General features: G+C 28.6%; 2 protein-coding genes across 2 annotated transcripts; both read right to left on the reverse strand.

Moving 5' to 3' along the window:
- Window positions 1-861: 861 nt before the first annotated feature.
- On the reverse strand, window positions 862-5,909 carry LOC139425464 (uncharacterized). The gene is made up of 2 exons (XM_071180388.1): window positions 5,748-5,909; window positions 862-1,842 (listed from the first exon to the last, which is right to left on the reverse strand). The coding sequence occupies exons 1-2, from the start codon at window positions 5,907-5,909 to the stop codon at window positions 862-864; spliced, it is 1,143 nt and encodes a 380-aa protein (XP_071036489.1).
- A 7,953-nt stretch (window positions 5,910-13,862) lies between these two features.
- LOC107450265 (adult-specific rigid cuticular protein 11.9) lies at window positions 13,863-20,944 on the reverse strand. Its single transcript, XM_016066025.3, has 2 exons — window positions 20,808-20,944; window positions 13,863-14,428 (listed from the first exon to the last, which is right to left on the reverse strand). The coding sequence occupies exons 1-2, from the start codon at window positions 20,814-20,816 to the stop codon at window positions 13,973-13,975; spliced, it is 465 nt and encodes a 154-aa protein (XP_015921511.3). The 5' UTR covers window positions 20,817-20,944; the 3' UTR covers window positions 13,863-13,972.
- Window positions 20,945-21,566: the final 622 nt, after the last annotated feature.

Consider the following 21,566-nt stretch of genomic DNA (forward strand, 5'->3'; position numbering starts at 1 on the left):
AAAAGCGAGACTTTAATATTTATATTGAAATTTTTGAAAATAAAAAAAACTTAACACAGGAGAGACAAACATCATTCCTTATTTGAATGTTATAAGTCTCATTAACGAGAAAAATTACATATCATTTATTTCTTCTTATTGATTCGTTCTATCTGTATTCCTTAAATTTTTTTTTTCAAGCACAGATGGTTATTTTTCAAGTCCAGGTAATCGTTCATTTCTTTACAATTAACAAAATGGCAAAATGCTCTTATTTAAAACTACAATAGTTGTATATTTTGTTAACAAAAATATACTGAGTTTTGGAAAATATTGACTACTTTTTAGGTAAAAAACACAAAAACAATCATGAATGTGACGTAATTACAGGGGTTGGTGAGTGGTGCGATCAGGGGCAGAAAACCCCTAGTGTATTTGAAGAAAAACTGCTAATTTTGTATTTTTAACTTTCACACTTTTGTCTACATTTATTATAAATTTTTGAGTACGTAATATCATAATTATAATAAGCTCAGAGATACCGTATATTCATAAATTGGTATTAGCACTTTTTGACATATTTTTATTATTAAGATATATTTTTCACGACTTTCTGGTTGCAAATAAGATTTGTTGAAAGAAGTCTTCTTAATGTGCGAATTTCAAGTAATAACCAAGTGCCATTGCTTGCAGATGAAATGTGTAACGATATTTCAAATTATTTTACTATAAAACGGAGTTTTTTAAATTTTTTCTGAGATCTTTAAACCTGATACTTAGTTTTCAATGAAAAAAAAAAGCAATTCATTGCTTAATTAAAAATATAAATAGTCTTTTATTTACAATTCAGATTTTAGTACAATTAAAAAAATATTTTGTAACTTACAAAACGTAGTGAAATCCATTTGTAACAAAAGGTAGGGTATGAGGAAAAGATAATAGTGGCAAGGTAATCGGAATTCTGTAAAATCCGAACGGATATATTGGTGGGTGTAGGATTTTAATACCTGCTTCATTGAGACTTCTGACCAAAGATGTTACCTCTTTTACACCTCCGTTTGATCTGTCTTCAAGCAACAAGTGAAGTGAATCAGTGCTTTCTGTTTCATTCTTCTCCTCTGAAGTGCCATTTTCTGAAATGTTCCCATTTCCTGTTGTTGGACTTTCGACATTGTAAATAAGATCTGATTGAGCTTCTTGGATATTAGATAATGGAATCAAATGGATTTCGTCCGAAGAATAAACTGGAACAGAATCATTTTCTTGAAAATTATAAACTGGAACTGATTCATTTTCTTGAACTGTATAAACTGGAACTGATTCACTTTCCTGAACTGTGTAAACTGGAGCGGATTCGTTTTCTTGAACTGTGTAAACTGGAACTGATTCATTTTCTTGTACTGTATAAACTGGAACAGATAGACTCTCTTGCACAGTAAAAACGGGAACTGACTGAGGTTTCAGAGTACTTTCTGCATCAGACTGAGATTCTTCGTAAGCAGTTGTTGAAACTTGGGGTTCATTTTTAACGAATTCCATGATGTTTTCATTTGAGTTACCTAAATCTTGTTTTCTCAATGAAGGTTTCAATTCATATTTCGATAAAAACTGTGGAATAATATCTCCGAAAGCCTGGAAGCCAGTTTCAGGGGCAGATCTGTATCTGATTGTACGCAGAATCCCACTTGGATCCTTGTACTGGTATTTCCCGGTAACATGTCCTGGAGCATTGGACACTTCACTTCTAGAGTGTGCTCCAGTATCTCCAGTATTGAAGGCAAATTTATATTTATTGTAGACGGTTTCAGTTTCTGAATAGCCAAATTTTGACAGACCAAGTATTAGCAGACAGGCAAAAAGGACCTACAAGTAATGAGGAAAATATAGCAGCTATAGAAATGGCAAAATTTTTAATTTTAGTAATTATCATTCTTTTTAGACTATTAAATTTTTCAACGGAAAAAATGCTAACAAATAAATTTGAAAATTATTGATTTAAATTATTTACGAGTGCATGCCTTAAGTTAAGTATATCATTGACAAGTCAGTTTATTTGACTTTCTCTTAACTTCGCATAATATAAGTGCTATTTATATTGATAGAATAGTGCAACTATTATTTTCAGACATAATAACCAAGGTATAAAGCCCCAAATCCCAGTTATGCCCTTGCGTTTCTCTTTAAGGGAATTAATTCTAGAAATCCACACAAATTGAAATTGGAAACACATTAAATTATCGTTTAAATCTAGCCAGATTGTTTGTGGTTCGTGTTTAATAGTTAAGTGAGTTGGGTTGCGTCATTCGAGGTAACTTAAGCCTATAAAGCCATTTTGCTGGGAAAATTTTGAGCGTTAATTTTATCAACACTGTTTTGAATTTGATTGTTCGCTTGTTTTTAAATGTGTTTTCTTTTTAAACCTTCAGCTACTAAGACAATTTTATCATAAATTTATACGTTTTATTCCTTATAATTTAAATTTCATATTTTTTTTAAGTATGGGGTAAAAAACGGTTTAAAAATTATAAATGTGAATATTGCAATGTGTTTACCGTATAGCATTCCACAATCAATAAATGACGCTATACGTTTTCATTAGAATTTTTTAATTAGACTTTTCATAAGATCTTGAACTTTTTAGTATAAATTAAATGTCTAAGGCACTAAAAATGTAAATAAAATGTTTTTAAAATTTTATGTTAAACTAAATAAATGTTTTAAACAGTATATATACATTTATTTTAGACTTTTGTTACCCCCATCACGAACTAACATAAGCCAAATGCTGAATTTCTACTGATGGCTTTAGTTATCACATATTGAGGGATTATTTAAAATACCATGTGTTGTTATATTAGTCTTCAATCGACATATTTTAGAAATTTTATATACATTTAAACATAAAGTGTAACTGTAGTTCCGAGTTATACAATTTATGACTAAAGTATTTGGCAGATCATTTAAATTATAAAGTGGCGTTAGTTATCTCGATAGTAGTAAGTAATATATGTTTATTTTCTTGTTTGAAGTTATCAAGTGAGTACCAGAATACAAAAAATATTTCAAAAATTAATTAAATCAAAAGAGAATTCTTCCCACTTCCAGTTTATTGTAACAACTTATTGCTTGATTTGAATTGCATAAATAAAGTTGTTGGTAGTCTGATGTGATTGCCGACGAATGTGAATGAAACATAATTGTGGAGGAATACTGTGAGCAACACCTTTAATATTTGATAATGTAAACGCGTTATTTACTTCATGAATTTTAAAAACGAAAAAAGTCGACTTGTATTGAGTGCTCAAAAATAGGCTTAGACGTAGCGTTTGTGACGTTAATCAGTTTAATTTGAAAATAAAATCCATCATTTCTCATATTAAAAAAAAAAGAAACTAATACAGACAAAATCTCACTCTCTTTAAGATAAAATATAATTTTTGTTGAAAAAATAATGTATTTTTGTCAGACCTAGCAAAAGGAAAAAAGTTTATGCTTGTTGTACTTGGACCAGTTTTTGTGAATCACTTAGAACTGGTCCTTCATCTGTGTAACAGATCCAATTCGCACAAATCTATTTTGATGGACTTTGCACTCATAAGGTGTTAAAATATTCCAAAAAAATATTATTTGGTGCAACGTTCATGATTAATATGATTTGCTTTATCTTGTGCACGCTAAAATAAAAACAATGTTTTATAAATATATGTTACTAAATATTGATTAGGTAATATATGTTAATAAAAATTGAAAAAATATGTTTCAATTACATGGATATTCTAAATCAATAAACGAGCAAAATGAGGGTTATCTGAGGGGCCAAAATGACATTCAATGGTTCTTGGTACATGTTGTACTTGGGTTTCTTACTTAAAAATATTCTGTTTAATTGTATAATGCATGGTGCGTAGCTTTTTTAAAAAGTGCTTAAAGGTGCTTATTTTCGTTTTTTAAAAGCCCTTAAAGGTGCTTTTTTTATTGGGTGTTTATAAAAAGTGCTTAATTTTCTCTTTTCGAAAATGAGATTTATGAAAGGGAATGTCGATTTTCGCCACATATTGTGTAAAAACGTGTTTTTCATATTTTTCTACTCAACGTTTTCAGAATTCATTCATCCACAATCAATTTCAGAGTACCGTTAGTCCATAGCTTATGAAAACGCCAATCATTTTACAGGTCTGGGGAAATACTTGCGTGACAGCATGCGTGTCTAGTGAGCTGGGTTCGGTGAGATTCTTGCACTCTCATGTGCAACTCTGCTGCATTTTGCAAAATATTCTCAATATCCAGCTTCATATTCCACCCTCTGAAATCGAACTGAAAAATCTCTTGATCATTTTTTAATGGCTAATATAATCAAGAATAGAGTTCTTTGTCAAAATCTAGTTATTTTATCATGATCATGTGAAGTCTTTGAAAACTATTTTGCATTTTGTTAATGCACATAGTGCTTAAAAATATTTTTTGAGTGTCCCTGTAATAGTATTCGTTTAAAAAATTAAATAGAAAAAAAAGTAAAAATTTCTGAATTATTTGTTACATTATTCGTTACATTATTCTAAATTATTTGTTATTTCTGCTTTAAAATTCGTCTTAGTCTTTCGTACAAAATTCTTTCTTATTCTTAATCAAGGGGGAAATTTTAATGTGTAGTATTTAAGTTAGTACAGTCAAAGTGGATAGTGTTTTTTTTTAAAGTTTATATTAATATTTATAAACTAGTAATCCTTTTAGAAAGGTTGTCACGTTTTACACTGTTTCCTGATATAAAAATGTTGCTAAAAATGTACTAAATGCAACTTAAATGGATATTTTTACGGCGTCATTATATTTTTCTCTTTTTAAAATCTGTAATAACCCGGATTTTCTCAGTAATGTCAACTGTAACGGTTTAATTATACTTTTTGGAAAAACATAGAAATTTATTATTTAGTGAATTATCATTTCTACTACTGACTCCATTCTTTTGCCTTTCGTTAAAAGCAAAGAAGAGAGAAAAAGCATCCGATGAAAGAAATGAGTTTTCCCGGAAATATTTCTAGCATTTACTAATACTAAAACTATTGTAACAATTTTTGTAATGTATATGGTTAGCGAACAAAGCTTTTACATTTTGGAACAATGAATTATTCATATTAACATTTTGTTTGAAAAGCGCTTACAAGCATTTCTACGTTGTTTGTTATCTGATGAATTGAAAGCGAAAAGGAATTATAGATAGTGTAGTATATTAAATAATATTTCTTTAAAACGTTCATTTTTAAATCTTTCGCTTTCTTTTCTTTTTCTTCTAAAAATGATTAACAAATATTGAGGATCACATGCATTAAAGTAAAGCAATTTATCCACTTTTCAATTAAATGTATATGCTGTCACTTCATTTTTACTTTTTAATTGCAAATGTAATCAAAAACTTTTATCAGAGAAAATTATTTATGATTTTCAGACAGTATCAAAACAAAAATGAGACTATCCAAAAATATAAAAGTACAAAAAATGAAATGAATTTTAATATGTTACTGAATTATCTTGAAAAATTATCGATACTATTTCGCGTCGAGCATAACAGTATGAATTTTTAGTTAAACAGTTAAAAAAATTCGAAACTAAAATTGATCTTTACCGTCAAAAGAAAAAAAAATCTAAAAACATTAAGCCCAAAAAATCTCGGTGTAAAAATTCAAAAGGATGAACAACCGTAAACAGGTTTATGATGTGAAAATATATAGGTATAATAAAATGATACAAAAAGGAATTGAAATATAATTTACCTTCATTTCGAAGAGAAGTGGATTTGAAGAGAAAGAAATGAAACTGAATACTGCGTGAGATAATGGATTGCTATAATCTCCACAACCTTTATATACTGCTCTCGATCGCTTGTTGCGTTCTGGAATAAGTAACCTTCGCATACCTGGATTGCGTGAAGACATGTATCATTCCATAAACACAATTTTAAATCAAAAAAATGTTTAAAATCTTTTTATTCAATGAAAAAAAAATGTGTTTGAAATGAAGAAAAAGAAATTAAACTTGAAGCAACAAAAAAGCAATGTTTGAAACGGTTTATATTTAATCAATATTTATTATTATTTATTTTAAAAAGTTTTTAGCTCCATTTCGGTTTAAAATTTTATTAATAAATTGATAGATAAAAATATCTTATGCAAGATGCATCGTTGTTTTTTCTTAATTTATTAATAACATTGCGAGTTGAAGATTGAAAAATAAATAGATCAATTAATTATATTGTATAATTATGAGCTAATAATAACTAAAGAAAGAAAGTAACAAAAAATTGTTTGAAACAAAAGTGTAATTTAAAAGTGTTGCAGATTTTAAGAGTGTTGTATTTCGTACCAAATATAATGCTTAAATATACAGAAAACTATTAATTTGAATGTAGTAAAAGCTTATTATTAATGTTGTAGGAAACGGTTTAAATTAAAATANTATATATATATATATTTTTACAGTTTAAATTACTTAATCAGGTGTTTAGGTAAAAATATATTAATTTACGTGAATTTAAATATCACGAAGTTATAATTTAAGTAAAATAAATATTTATTTTTCATCAATGCTGTAAATATGAAACTTATAATCCGTTATTTTTAAAAAAATATTTATATTTTTTGAGTGATAATAACTGTTTTTTATTGGGAGGTCATTTTTTTAAAATTCGACGTTTATCTAATTTGCTTTTTTAGAAACATAACAGAATTTAGAATATTGTCTTAAAATTATTATAACTGATAGTTTATAACTAGTTAGAGTAAACTATATACACTATTAGAAATTTTAAAATTCGCTGAACCATGATACCAATCAAATTTGCTTCAACCAAAATACTGTATTGAACCATATTATCGCGTAAATTAATTTTTTTGAACTTAATCATATAATATGGTTAAGCTTAAACGAAAATATGGTTCAATTGAACATCTTATTAAGGTATAATTGAACATCTTATTAAGGTTACAGCCAATTTGTACCATATTATGGTACAACGTTGAATCAAGTTTTCCAAGAGCGTATATAGAATGTTTTGAACATAGTTCAATTGAACATCTTATTAAGACTAAAACTAATTTGTGCGATAGCATGGTTGAATATTAAATCAAGTTTTTATGAAAGTATACAGAATTTTTTAAACATGGTTCAGTTGAACAACTTATTAAGGTTAAAGCCAATTTGTACTATATTATGGTACAGCGTTGAATCATGTTTTCCAAGAGCGTATGTAGAATGTTTTGAACATAGTTCAATAGATCATCTTACTAAAACTAAAACTAATTTGTGCGATAGCATGGTTGAATACTAAATCAAGTTTTTATGAGAGTATACAGAATTTTTTAAACATGGTTCAGTTGAACAACTTATTAAGGTTATAGAAAATTCGTACGATAACATGATTCAACTGAATAAATATTCACATCTTGAGTTACAGCGAAAATCGAACCTACTCGGAAGAGATTTCCAGGAAAATGTTATTTATTTATTGGAACAACATGCATTTGCAAGTTTGTGTGCTCAATTAAGGGTTATAAACCTTTCTGAAATAGAAGGACAGATAACACAATACAGGGGACATCACAAAGAATACATCCAGGGTTACGGCGGGATTTGAGCCCGCCACCTCCACAAACAGAGCTTTTGACGGGCGATACTGCTCTTCCAGGGAGACTCCTAGGAAAATTATATTCCCCAGCATGGAAGTAGTCACAGTTGTAGTTTTTATTTACGTCGCACTAGAGCTGCACAATGGGCTGTTGGCGACGGTCAGGGAAACATCCTTGAGATTGATCTGAAGACACGCCATCACAATTTTGATCCTTTGCAGAGGGGATAGCCCCCCCCCGCTTTGGTACAGAGAACCGCTTTGGTACCAGCGCCCGAATTCGAGCACTTTACGGTAGAGCAGTAACGAGAAACAATACAACACACCATCGGTCCCTTTGTAGACTGATCCAAGTGGTCACCCACCCGCACACTGACCGCAGCCAGTGACGCTTGACTTCGGTGTTCTTTTGGGAACGGTGTCTTAACAAACAGTACAGTTCGGGGGATATACCTACACAGATACGAGTGTCGTTGTAAATAGGAACTGTATTATTATGATCCTAACATAAATAATCCAGGGGCCTTCCTGGCCGAGCGGTATCGCCGGTCCAAACACTCTGTTAAGCGTGGAGGTAGCGGGTTCGAATTCCGTCGTAACCCTGGATGTATTCTTTGTGATGTCTTTCTCTGAATTGTTCTATCTGTATTTTCTACTTGACAATGACTTATAAGCCTATATTGAGCACACAAGTCAGCAAATGTATGTAATTTCAATAAAATAAAAATAAACCCCTATGTCAGTTTTGTTTTTCTACTCAACGTTATACATTTTATACGTACAATTTTTAAACGTAACCATAGGGAAATAAGTTCGATGAAAATAGCTAAGAACATCCATGGATGCTAATATTTACAAGGTGAAATTTCTATGGGTAATTATGTATTGTACTATAGTTTATTTGATTTCATTAATTTCTTAAAATTTGGATCACTCTTTATTATTTTACGTCACAGTGTTTTGTACACAGCATCTATTTAGCGTTTTTCTGGTAAAATTTAAAAGTTTTATTATAAATTTTTCCATTTTTTTAAATTTGAAAACTCCTGCTGGAATTGGATGGCCTTTTGTGCCTCAAATCTTCAGTTATTCTTTCGCTTATTTATATTGTACCTTTTTGTATTTATATTGAGTGTTTATTCACATTGAACTGTTGTAGATTCATTTTATGTGTCATTTAATATTCTGATTACGAGTGATGATGACGTTTCTGATTTTTGAAATTGTTTTTATGCTAAATTAATAGTAACATTTTTGGTATTTCAGCTAACCAGTGAGTTCAATCTACAATCAGAGAAATATTGGTACAACTTTTAAACATAAAACGGTGCTAATTTTCTTTAACCTTAAGGTTATAAATTGAAATATGTAGTCAAATTTTAAAAATGTAATAATGGGATCAACTTATAGTTTCGAATTCAAACAATATTATGGTTCAACATGCTCCGAAATTTCGAATCATTTATAGATTGATAATTATCAAAACATTTTATTGTCTATTATTCCACTGCAAAATTTCATTGTTTGAAACAGTGTGATTTGATTTTACAAACTATTATTTGCTGCTGTCAAAATCTGAGTCAGTTATTGGAATCACTTATTTAGAGCAAAAAAAATTCTTGTGATATAAAATATTACAGTATTATGCTATCACTTCAATATTTTTTGTTTACTGTTCAATCTATAAAAATCGCTTTTCATCGTAGTTTCTTATAATATTAAGATAAATTACGGATTCTGAAATATAGAAGCTGTCTTATTTATCTTTCTTATTCACTCTTATTTCTTATTCAGTTCTTTTTTGCTTTCGATTTATTTTATACTTCGTTGCCATGAATTTGTTATATCATTTGAGCTTATTGCAATATCGACCTTTCTGGTTCTTGTTTTATTAATTTATGCATTCAATCTAATCTGACCCTCTGTTTTTTCTTCAGGTAATAAACAAACTGGCTTTAATACTTTTAATTCACCTTTTACTGTGATTAACGCGGATATGATGTGTAAGAATTCGGTAATTTTTTTTTCTGATTTTGTTTTGAAGTGTCTACAATTCAAAGAATGAATTGAATAAATAATAGGTTGCTTTTATAATTGTTGGACTTTGTATCATGACTAATATTTATAATCTGAAACTTTTTACGAGTTCCTAAAGAAGTTAATTTTTCAAAGGAGCTAATGCATATTGACAAATATGTTTTAGAATGCGTGTATATATATATATATATATATATANTATATATATATATATGAAATAACCGTGGAACCACACCGTTATTTTTTTAGTTATTTAGAGTCAAAGCAGCATGATTAACGAGTCCATATTCTGCATAATCTTTTTTATTTAGTTAAACGATGGTGAAATAACAGTTTCACCCCTCTCCAGACGGAGAGGGAGAGACAGAGTTACAGTCAGATCTGACGAAGTTTAGTTGGTAAACATTATACACCAAAAAAGTCACGCTAAAACATTGCTCCTCTATTTTATACGATAATTAAACTGTGTGAAGAGGTTAGTCATATTGCCTTTTTTGTGTATTCTTACGCCTCATCAAATTATTTATTACTCATAGCAAATCGTTTAATCTTTCCTTATATGGAAGTGAAAGATCTTAAAATAACTTCTCTTCTGAAGTATAAATCTAATTATTATTCATTGGCATGTTTTTAGCCTTGAAGTCCCAAAATAGAATTTCTACCCTTATCCTTTACCAAAGATATTTTATGAAAACGAATGAAGTTTTAATGCTTTTATTAATACAAAAGTATTTAATTTTTGTATTGCATCCCCCCCAAAAAAAAAGTTTTTTTGGTAAGCCAAAAAAAAAATAATAATAGTAAAATTTAGAATACTATGAATTTATAAAATTTACGTTGGTATGACTGTCCTCTTACCTACTCTTAATAACATTTTTCCAATATGTGAAAAAAGTTTTTTTCAGCAACAACAATAAAAACATAATAATGCACTTTATCTGTTTAGAATGAAAAAATGTCAGAAAGAAAAAATGAAAAATTTTATATAACTATTCTAAAAAAAATTTCAAAAATTTTCACACAAAAATATACAAAATTTTTATGCAAAACGACCTGGACAACAACTGTCATTTAATCAGAATTTACGATTCTGTATGGTTAAAAAAAAATATTCACAATTTTTATGTGAAAGAGGTGGACAACTAAGTGTCATTTAATCAGAATTTAAGATTCTGTATGGTTAATGGGGTTATTTACTTGATGAAATTCTGTTTCTGTATTCCCCGTTAAAATGGAGGAAAACAGAATTTCATGAAGCACTGAGAAATTGAGAGATCAAGACTGGATAAAACAAAAATAGTTCATAAATTGTTTTTTTTCTTTTTTTTTTCACTGTGTTGAGAAAAAAAAATTCAAGTTTCTTCGCCAAACATTTTATGAAACCGAATGAAGTTTTAATGCTTTTATTAATACAAAAGTATTTAATTTTTGTATTACATATATATATATATGCTGAGATATTTTTGTTTTTTAGAATTGTGATAAATTTTTTGAAAACAACGAGTAGTTCAGTTTTTATGAATTTATATTCTGAATTTTTTTTTTGTCCATAATTGTCGATACAAAAAATTTATTTTGCCCCAATTCAAGAAGTTTTGATGTATTGCAGGTCATCGACGTAGTTTTGGTCAATATCTGTCTTATGACAATTGATTGCCAGTCAGGCGAAAAAAAATACAAAAATAGTTGCCGAGAAAGTCCTCGTTATGATGACGATGATGACCAAGATTAAAAAGATCTTATAGCCTTTTACTATAGGTTACGTAAATCTTGTATAATAAAAACTGAGACTGGTTTGGAGGTTGAAATATTTTACAACAACGATAACACTTTGTTGATTAAAAAATTATTTCACATAATTACTCAGCAACGCCGCGATAAAATGTTATATTTTTTGAATGTTGTAACAAAACATTTTATTTTATATGTGACATTTGTTTTATAATAAACATTCTGTTTTATTAAATTTAGATTTTTTTCAGTGAAATTTTTAGATAAGATTTATTAAATATTTAAGAAAAAAATCCTTAAAACTACGATCGTGTCTTTGTCTTTCGAAATCTTTTCACAGTTCAATAAATTCTTTAATTTTTTTTCATAACCTTCGTTAAACAACCGACCCAAATTTCAGATTTCGGCTACCCAATGTTCAACTCCATAGCCTTGTAATTTTGAACCCAATCCAGATGACAAGGGAACTACTGGATCAGTACCGCTAGCTGTATTGATTTATTTCGTGAACTTGACATTCACCAGTCATCATTTAATACAAGGAGATTCTTTGGCCGACTGGATTTAAACTCCCGTTCTCTCGAACATTAGTCTTACGCCCTACCAACTAAGCTATACCAACCCTATTGTAATGCTTTGATGGTTTGAAAGCTGGAATTTATAAATAAAACCAGTTTTAAAAATAAAACCAATTTTAAAAATAAAACTAATTTTAAAACTAAAACCAGTTCTTAAAATAAAACCATGGATTATAAATTATCTCATTAAAACAGTTTGAATCAAAGAATAAAATATGGAAATTAATTTTAATCTGAAAATATCAAATGTGCAGATATTAAAAAACAACTGTGTGTGCCTTTACCAAAAAGCAGTTTTAAATAAATCATTGGATTATTTTAAATTCACTCTCTATTTTTCTCGAGGGTCTACTATATATTCTTAAAAATAAATCTGGCTGCCTTATTATGCAAAATATTTCGTTAAGGCAATGAATTAAAAAACTCAGCTTGCGTGTTAAGTATAATTAGTTCTTAATAGCAAAGAAATAATAGGATTTCAGCATTTCGAGTAATTGTTTCTTGTAAGAAATCAAAGAGATAGATTGATTTAAATTAAACCAGGAGAACTAAGTTATTTGGTAAATAAGACTCCAAAAATAGAATACGAACATAAGAAACCTTAAGCCTTTCGGGCACTTTATTTTGATGAAGGAAATCTAATTTTAGGTACACATTACAGCATTACAGATCAAAATTAATTACAGGCCCAGAATAGCCCTCAAAACTTTGTTCTCTTTCGCGAGAAATAGTTTTTAGAATCAAATTAAATGCGTATGTTATTTGAAAATATTCTAGTTGCGATTGGAAAAAAGTTTTCCCTTGTATTCTGTAAATATGATTAAAAATTCTCAGTCGAGAGCTAAAACTTACTATTTCTTTAATGTAGAAGCAAAAAATGCTGCTTTTGCAAAAAATTCTGGCTCCCACAAGAATAAAAACTGCCGATACTCAACTGAGTTTTGATAACATTTAAAATACTTACCTTTCTAAAGGTTTCGAACTTTAAATTAATGTGAATTATACAATTCAGGGGTGCTTGAGAGTTCCTTTTATACTTTTTTTTCTTTTATTTTTGAGAGATAGTTTTATTATCATTTCATATTTCTAAATTTTTTGTTGTATTTTTTTAAAAATTTCAAGTTCGATGCATCTGGCAATTGTGCACAATCAAACTATTCATTCATTCAGAATTATGAACTATTTTTTATAGTAAGAATACTTTTAAATATTCAGTTATTTAAACTCTTACTAGATATTATATTGTAGTGTGATGGGGCAGAAGTCGTGTCTGCAACCTCTAAAGTAGGGGTTTACAAATTAAGGCACACAAATAAAGTGAATTAATTTAATTTTGATTAATCAAATGATTTAATCATTTTGATTAATTATGAAAATATTTAATTTCAAAAATATATTATAGTACAGACCCTCTTGAATTCTCGATAATTTAGCCACAAATTTTTGCGGCGTAGCTATTTTTGTTATTTATGGTACATTGCATCCCGAAGCAAAAGTGTTAAAATATACTAACCAACCTAAATTATAGTCTTAAATAATGAAAGTTCTCCAGAGCGTGTCCCAAAACTATGTGAACGGACAAATTTTTCGAAAAAAATAATGCTACTAAGTAAGTAAGATGTAAAGGTTTTGATGTATTGATTATTTGATGTATTAATTTTGGCCTTTATTCTTACCCCCTGGAATTGAAGCGTGAGTAATTCCAGAAACATTAAACGGAAAACCTTTTTTTTAATTGCAGAGTACCACAGCTTGGCATACAAGTTTCTTATTTATTTTCTTTATTTATTTTGTATTTTAGTTTACACGTGACGAATTAATTTCATGCTTAAGATTGAGGCCGATTTTGGATTCAGTTATCAATTTTCCAATTCCTGATTTGTAATGACTTTTCGAAAGCAAAATCAATAAGCAAGCAATTTTCTTGACTTGATATTTTTATTTTCATTATCTTATTTTTCTTATCTTATTTACAAAATATTCCAGAGACCTTGACGGTGTTATATCACATCCTATTAGCTCTATTCGTTTAAAGGTAGTAATAGTGAAATGGGGCATGAGCATAAGGGTATGCTAAGGGGTGGTGAGCTACAGGTAGATGCACACCTGGAATAGCATACAAAGGTAAGGTAAATGGTGAGATGGGAATTTTGACTTCAGTTTTTTCAACTTCTGGTGCTTTAGGTGCTAAAGCTGCAAGTTCAGCTGCCTTTTCTGCTGTTTTCTTGTCAACGCTGATGTCTCCAGAAGCCTGAAAGCCTATTCCAGCTCCTGCTTTGTAATCCACTTTTCTCAGATCGCCATTGGGGTCGATGTAACTGTAACTGCCAGAGACGGTACCATCACCATTTGCTTTTTCTTCTCTCTTGTGGGAGCCAGCATCATCGACACTGTAGAGAAAATTGTACTTTCCATCATCATCGATTTTCATATCTGCTTCACAAGATACTGCTGCGATGAAGCAGAAGCCGATGCTTAAAATGACCTGCAAGTGAAAAAGTGTTGTAATTACAGTTGGAATGCAATAGTCAAAATCAGAATGAAAACAATGCAAGGAAGAAAAAGGAAATCAAAATAATCATGTGTTCCGCTTGAAAAAAATCACACATAAATATTTCTTCTTAATTCTACTGAAAAATACTTTTTGTAATTTTATTTAAAGTAACATTTCACGAATTACATCTCTTCTCTCTTTCTATATAAAAGCGAAAGCTTTTCTGGATGTTTGTTCGCTAATAACCCGAGAACGGAAGTACCGATTTGGGTCATTTTTAGCAGTTTTTAAATTTTAAAGGGTTGGTCTGCAAACAAAATCACTTCTTTACGGCGTTCTGTGGTTCGTGTATAGTTTGTCTAAACAAAGAACTCCTCCAACCACAAAGTCTGAGGCCGTCTGGTGCTATGGAAACAAGAATGGCGCATTTTAGGGAGGGTAGCTTTACTCTAGGATTAACATAACAGACCGAAGAAAGAGATTCCCTTTCTCTCGCCAACCCGAGCCGAAAACACTCCAAAACTATGAACCCGCTCCCCTACTTGAAATAGTCATACCTCGTTACCATAGTCACCGCCACAGATCCAGACGAATTTTAGGGGGAGTTCTTATTTTAGACAAACTATAGATACACATAACTAGAAACAAAATTCGTAATGTGCTTACTACGGTGTTCGAGTTTCAATTTCACGGAGCTTCTATTGCTATTGTTGCTTGGTGAGAGGTTAGTGACCTATTTTTAGTGATATTGATTTTAAATTTAGTGTTTTGAAGTGTTATTATTTATTGTTTTCTGCACTTTATTGCGATAAATTTTTTCTGTGAAAGTCATTATTACTAATTTTTTGAAAAAAAAGATGAGTTAATGGCTATTGCCGAGGAGTTAAAATTACCAATACCTGATAATGCTAAAATTTTTGAGTTAAGAAAATTAATATAATAAAGTGAGATTTATAAAACTGATAAAGAACCGTATAAGATTATTGTTGATTGTGTATTAGAGGAAATAAAAGAAAACGAAAATAAGCCTAAGAGATTAGAAAACGAAAATAAACTAGAAAATAAACAGTTCGGGCTCAGTATCGAAAATAAGAAGTTTCATTGATGGTAAAAACCTTTGTTATAGATTAAAATGTGCTCTGTTATGGAAACAACATTTTTACAAAATATGTAAGAAATGAAAGAAAACGGAACAACTACAAAAAATTAATGTCCTAAATTCATAGTTTATTGCAGAAGTAAAACGTGTTAGAAACAAATATGCAGGATAACATAAGTTATCGAAAATTGAAGAAATAATATATTTCACCGTTTGTGGCAATGTTTAACATAAATATGCTTATTCTTATTTATCCGTACGACATTTCAATTTCAAGGCTTTTGAATTTATCAAATTCTGATACAAAAAATTTTAATACTACTGTGGCGTAACTACCACTACGAATATTAAAACATCAATTCACTGATATATGAGACATGCTAACTTGATTCAATCAAGAGGTACCTTTTGATAGATGAAGGTTGGTATGGTCGATTACTCCGCCCCCACACTACCTGCTACTACTAATAACGAATTTTTCACGTCTTTTTTGATCACGAATTTTAAAATCTCAAACTTTGTATAATTATTCTTTAAACGAAAATATTATAAATTTTATAAAAAAAGAAATGGTACTTATCATTTATTGGTACTATGGTTCTAGGTCGGATGGTAATACAAGTTTTAATAGTTTCCTAACCATTTCTCTCAATGGTATTGCAAGTAAAATGTTTCTCACCAATAAAAATCTTGACTAACGATTTTTGATTAGCTAAAGTGCTCAAATTTCAACTTTATTTCTGGACCGAATGACGATACATGTTTCAATCATTTCATTATTATATGCTACGTAATATAATCATGTCAAATAATCACCATGTTATTATCAAATAGAAGACTCAACAAGTTTCGTTTTTTCTGTTTTTTCTCTTTGTCAGACTGGGTTTATAACACCGGATATTATTTAGACTACGTAATATTACTATATTAGTTTAACACAGAAAAGCAAACCTGCGTAACATTTTTTTTTGTATTTTGACATTATACTTTTCAAACACTTATATTCAAATAAAGCATTTACAACATTTAAAATTTTACAACTAACATTTCTAAACTTTTTATACATTGTATTTATTTTCCATAATAAATGAAAAAGTCACAGTCTTTATTATAAGAATCCTTTTTTAATAGTTTGGAATGTGAATATTTAAGCAATTATAATTGCTTTTAGAATCCGGAATATAATTAAAAAAAACTCTAAAACATTTTTTTTAACCTGACGTAATGTATTTTATTTTCTTCAATCAACTTTTTAAATATTAAATTTCGTAGTTATTAAAGACTGCTTTTTTTTCTCATTTGAGTTTTAAAAAAATTTGTTCAACTGTCGGATCCACCAGTAATAAGAACAAAACATTTAGTATTTTTTAAACATTTTTCTGCAGCGAGAATTAACAGCATGCTTTCTGCGGGTTTTTTCTCAATGCTTAGATATTTCATTTCAATATTCTGTGGCAAACTATTACATTGTATTAAATGTAATATTTAAGAAAATATTTCATTTAAATGAATGGTTTGTGGGTTTTATTTTTGAATCTCGTATATGAAAAATGATTAAACAAAAAAATATAAAAAAGTGTTACATAATAAATAAATTTTTTTAATTTAAATGGGTTACAAAAGAGCTCGGGGGCTAGATTAAAATTTGTTCAAGTAAGTTTTTCAAAATTGGTGATGAATTCTTTCTTGCGACAATGTTTGTTTGTAGTGAGCAGGAAATGATTAAAACTTATTATGTCATCCAGCGCAAAACTACAATTAAAATTTTAAAACTCAATTTATTTTGATACGATTTTTTTGATGATAATACCGCGATAAATTCAGCTTGTAATGTCTGGAAACTATTGAAACACGTATTGTTTCAATAGTTCCTTGACACTGCAAGTTTAAAATAACAAATAAATTAAACTTAAAACAGTATTAAATAATCAATAAAATGAAAAATCTTAAAAAAAGGCGTTTTTCAAATGGACAAAAAAAAGACCATTGAGCTCATACATTAAAAGTTGATTGCTTAAATGTTTCAAAAGTGGCGATAAATTCTTTTTGGCGATAATGTTCACTTGTAGTAGTCAGGAAATGATTAAAACCTATTATGTCATCCAGCATAAAATTTCAATTAAACTTTGAAATCTCAAATTATTTAGAAGCTTCATACGATTTTATTTTGCGATAATACTGCGATAAATTCAGCTCGTATATCCGGAAACTATTGAAATATGAATTATCACTCATCACAGAAATGCAATTGATATGTGAGTGCGCTAGCTATTCGAAAAACCACAATTTTGATTAACAATAACTAACAATCTAATTATAATAACAATAAAATATAACAAATTTGTTTCCAATGGTTCAAATTAAACCAAATAATTTTATTTTTATCATCCAGCATGAAATTTGAATGTTCTAGTTACGTGGAATGGGGTCTGAGTTTAATGACTGATAAATTTTTTTGGCGGTAATATTCAGGTAAATTGAATTTCTAGTGATCTAAAAACTATTAAAAAAATCTGGGGTCATTACGCATAGAGCTTTTCTAGAGACTTGTTAAGAGGTAAAAAAAATTTCCATAGTTTTAAACACGAAAGAAAATTAATAAAAACATAGTAAAAATATTAACCATACAAAAAAAAAATTAACACCATTAATCTTGAACTATAATTATAAGAAATCTTGCCCACTTTATCGTATTTAATGTAATCTAAAGGTTAAGTTTAAAAATACCAAACCACAAAACGCTAAGTTTAAAACGTGTACGAGTGTTATATGATGTCAACTGTGTTTATATGTTAACTATAAATATGTTTTCATCAGAACAAATTCATGAAAACTTTCCTTTTTTTTATTAAAAAAAACAAGGCAGTTATTCCTTACAGACATTAAAACAAAAACTTACGCTTTTACCTATATACATATACATACTTAAATATGTTATATTCATATTAGAATGCAAAAAAAAAAAATGAGTTCAGTTTTTGCCTCATTTTGAACTTCAAGTAATGCTAAAGCATAGAATGCTTTCTTCTACATAATTAATTTTTCGCGTTTTTCTACTTTAATAACTGTAAACATAACTTTTAAGTTATTAAGGATAACTGCAGGAAATTTTAAATGTCATATGCAGTTTAGTAATTTTACTTTAATTTGTTTTCAGGCAATTCGTTAAACATTTTTTGAATTTGTTAGATAATTTTTAAAAAACTTATGAAGAAAAAATACGCATTTTTGATTTTGGAAACGTGATCGAACATATTTTAAACAATAAAACCTAAAAAATAGTAAGAGTAATTTAATATATGGACATTTTTATTCTAAAGAAATAATTTATTTAGTATATATTGAAGGGTATGGTCATTCTCTGTATATATATATATATATAATAATAATAATAATTTTTATTTTTTTCGTATGGTCATTTAGTGTACTTATTGCGTGTTATTAGAATTTAGAAAAAATCATAACATTCCATGAATTTCAAAAACAAAGTTTCAAAATTTTGACCTAAACTCCTTAAAGTGATTTTTTACGGTTAATTGATGCGATATTTAACTGACAATAATAACTTGCAAGTTTTTGTTGCTTTTTGCGAAAAGAATTTTTTTGGAGAATAATATTGAAATCTAAAAAAGTATAAAATCGTTTACATGAAATATAAAATCGCTTGCACAGCCTCTTGCTTCTTAATGCAAAATTCTAATTTATTACTTATTCGTAATTCTGACAGTTGTTTTCGTTTTTTTCTCTATTTTAATTTGTTGTCATAAACTCTTAAAAAAGGTGATTTTAACTAGGTCCAATCAAATGCATTTTGTATTAAATGTACAATAAGCGTAAAAAAAACGAAAAAAAAACGGTGACCTATAATAATTTTGATCGTATTTTCTCGTTGTTAGAAAGTTTAATAATAAGGAATTTAGGATGTTTAATAATAAGGATAAACTATAGTGTTGCCAACTTTTGTCTGATTAAAAGGAATAATAGATAACCTAGTTAAAGAAAGAAGTTTATATTCTATCAATAGTTATTGAAATAAAAATTAAGGATTTAAATGCAAATTTCAAATGTAATATTCCCACTGATATGATAATTTCCATTTACTGTGATAATCCATAATTTTTTAAAATTATTTTTCAATAAAAAATTTTGTTGCTTATTTAACCGGGGCTCATATAACTAAATAGATTGAAGAAGCTTTAATGCCTTTGGTATTTTCATAAACTCTGAAGGTAATGAAACAACAGCACATTCGAATGTTCTTCAAATTAATCATAGAATAAAAATGTTGAAAAAATAATTGAAGCAAAATTTTAACTCTAAGATATATACTTATGTTATTAGTATGTTTTCGTATCTATGTTAATTTCGTCATTTTTCTTGCTTAAAGTGGTGACTGGCAATTTCGACGAAAATTTCAAATTTTTATTTTATTGGGATTGTCTATATTAAACTTATTATTATTGTCTATACTAAATTTTTGTTCATTAGCTTTCTATATCTTCTTAAACTTTATTTCTCCAATCTTCAGAATCGAAGTTGTAGTTGTTTTTTCTCTTGCTTGCAAACGAAACAGAATAGCAATCACATACTTTAAATGCGTTTTTAGATAAACGCTGATTTTGTGAAAATCTCTTTACGCTAATACAAATTACAAAAAAAGTTTAATAAAGAATACCTTGAAACTTTGTATGTAAATTTTATGAAACGTTAGCTATATTTTGCCTTAAAAATTAAGGTCTAAGTGGGAAATTATTATTTTTTATCATGATTCTAGTAAGAATGTTTCTAATTTTTATTTGAAAAATCAATACTGAAGAAAATACTTATTTCTATTTCGTTGTATATTTGAGATTTTTTTAAAGATTTTAGTTAGTTTGAAACACTGAGATACGATATTGAATTACATGTTCGAAACACAGATATTCGAAATACAGATTCAGAATATTCGAAACTCAGATAAGATATTGATCTAGGAAAGAATTATTTTGATATTTATGCATTGCAATTAATGGTACAGCTGTTGGTGTGACATAACTTTGTAGTTTTTATAATTCAAATTTGTCCTTATTTTTAAAAAAAAAAAATATTTTGAAAATTTCGAAGTTTACTTTATTAGGACTCCTTCTTACCGAAAATAAAAGTTTCGAAAAAATTGTGCCGAACCCAGTTGGATATCCTAAATAGATAAATATTATTAAGCAATTACAGTTGAATTATTGATATAGAGAAAAATGTTGGTTATTAAGGATAACAAAAAAGCTCAATACTTACAAGTTTCATCTTGATTTAAAAGTGTAAGTCCAACTCCAAAGCAATGGAAAGTCAGTGTTTGATTTAAGATTTTTCGACTTTTATACTCAATACTTCCCCCCTTTTTTCTTCCCATCTTTATTAAGTTTGGAATTACAAAATTCGAACATCTTCAAGGTATTTCAAGGCCGATTTTTCGTCCTTTGATCGAATAAATTTTACGCCGTATTACAATTTTTTTATAAATGTAATAGCTTCGTACGCCTTGTTTGATTTCTAATCTGAAGGACGCAAACCATCTCTTGGAGTTGTGGGCTTTGCCTGGCCCTGCTCGCCCTTGCCCAGGGCGATTTTGGGAAACAACGTGTATTTAAAAATGTCTCAAATTCAGCATCTCCCTTATCTTTGCAAAGAAAAAAAATTACTGTTATGTTTTAATTTGTGCCGAAAGTCAAAGACTTTATTCAAAATCTAGACAAAGGTTTGATAATACATATTTTATTTTCTACATTTACATTTGATTGATGTCTTTATTGTCTATTCTAACAAAGTTCCACGAGTTATAGATTTAAAATTGTCCTTTGCTATCATTTTGAAAACAATTACTGTGTGTGCTCCATCTTTGTTTTAAATTGTCAGTAATTATAGTGCAGGCGTTTTTAACACTGTAAAGCGTGGTCGCGATTAACATCGAGATTAATAACTTCGCTTTATTTTTTTATAGTATTACTTACGATTCCGTAATTGGCAACAGCTACTGTTTTGAGTGTTTATCATTGT

The sequence above is a fragment of the Parasteatoda tepidariorum genome, chromosome 4, assembly GCF_043381705.1.
Source record: "Parasteatoda tepidariorum isolate YZ-2023 chromosome 4, CAS_Ptep_4.0, whole genome shotgun sequence".
NCBI lineage: Eukaryota > Metazoa > Arthropoda > Arachnida > Araneae > Theridiidae > Parasteatoda > Parasteatoda tepidariorum.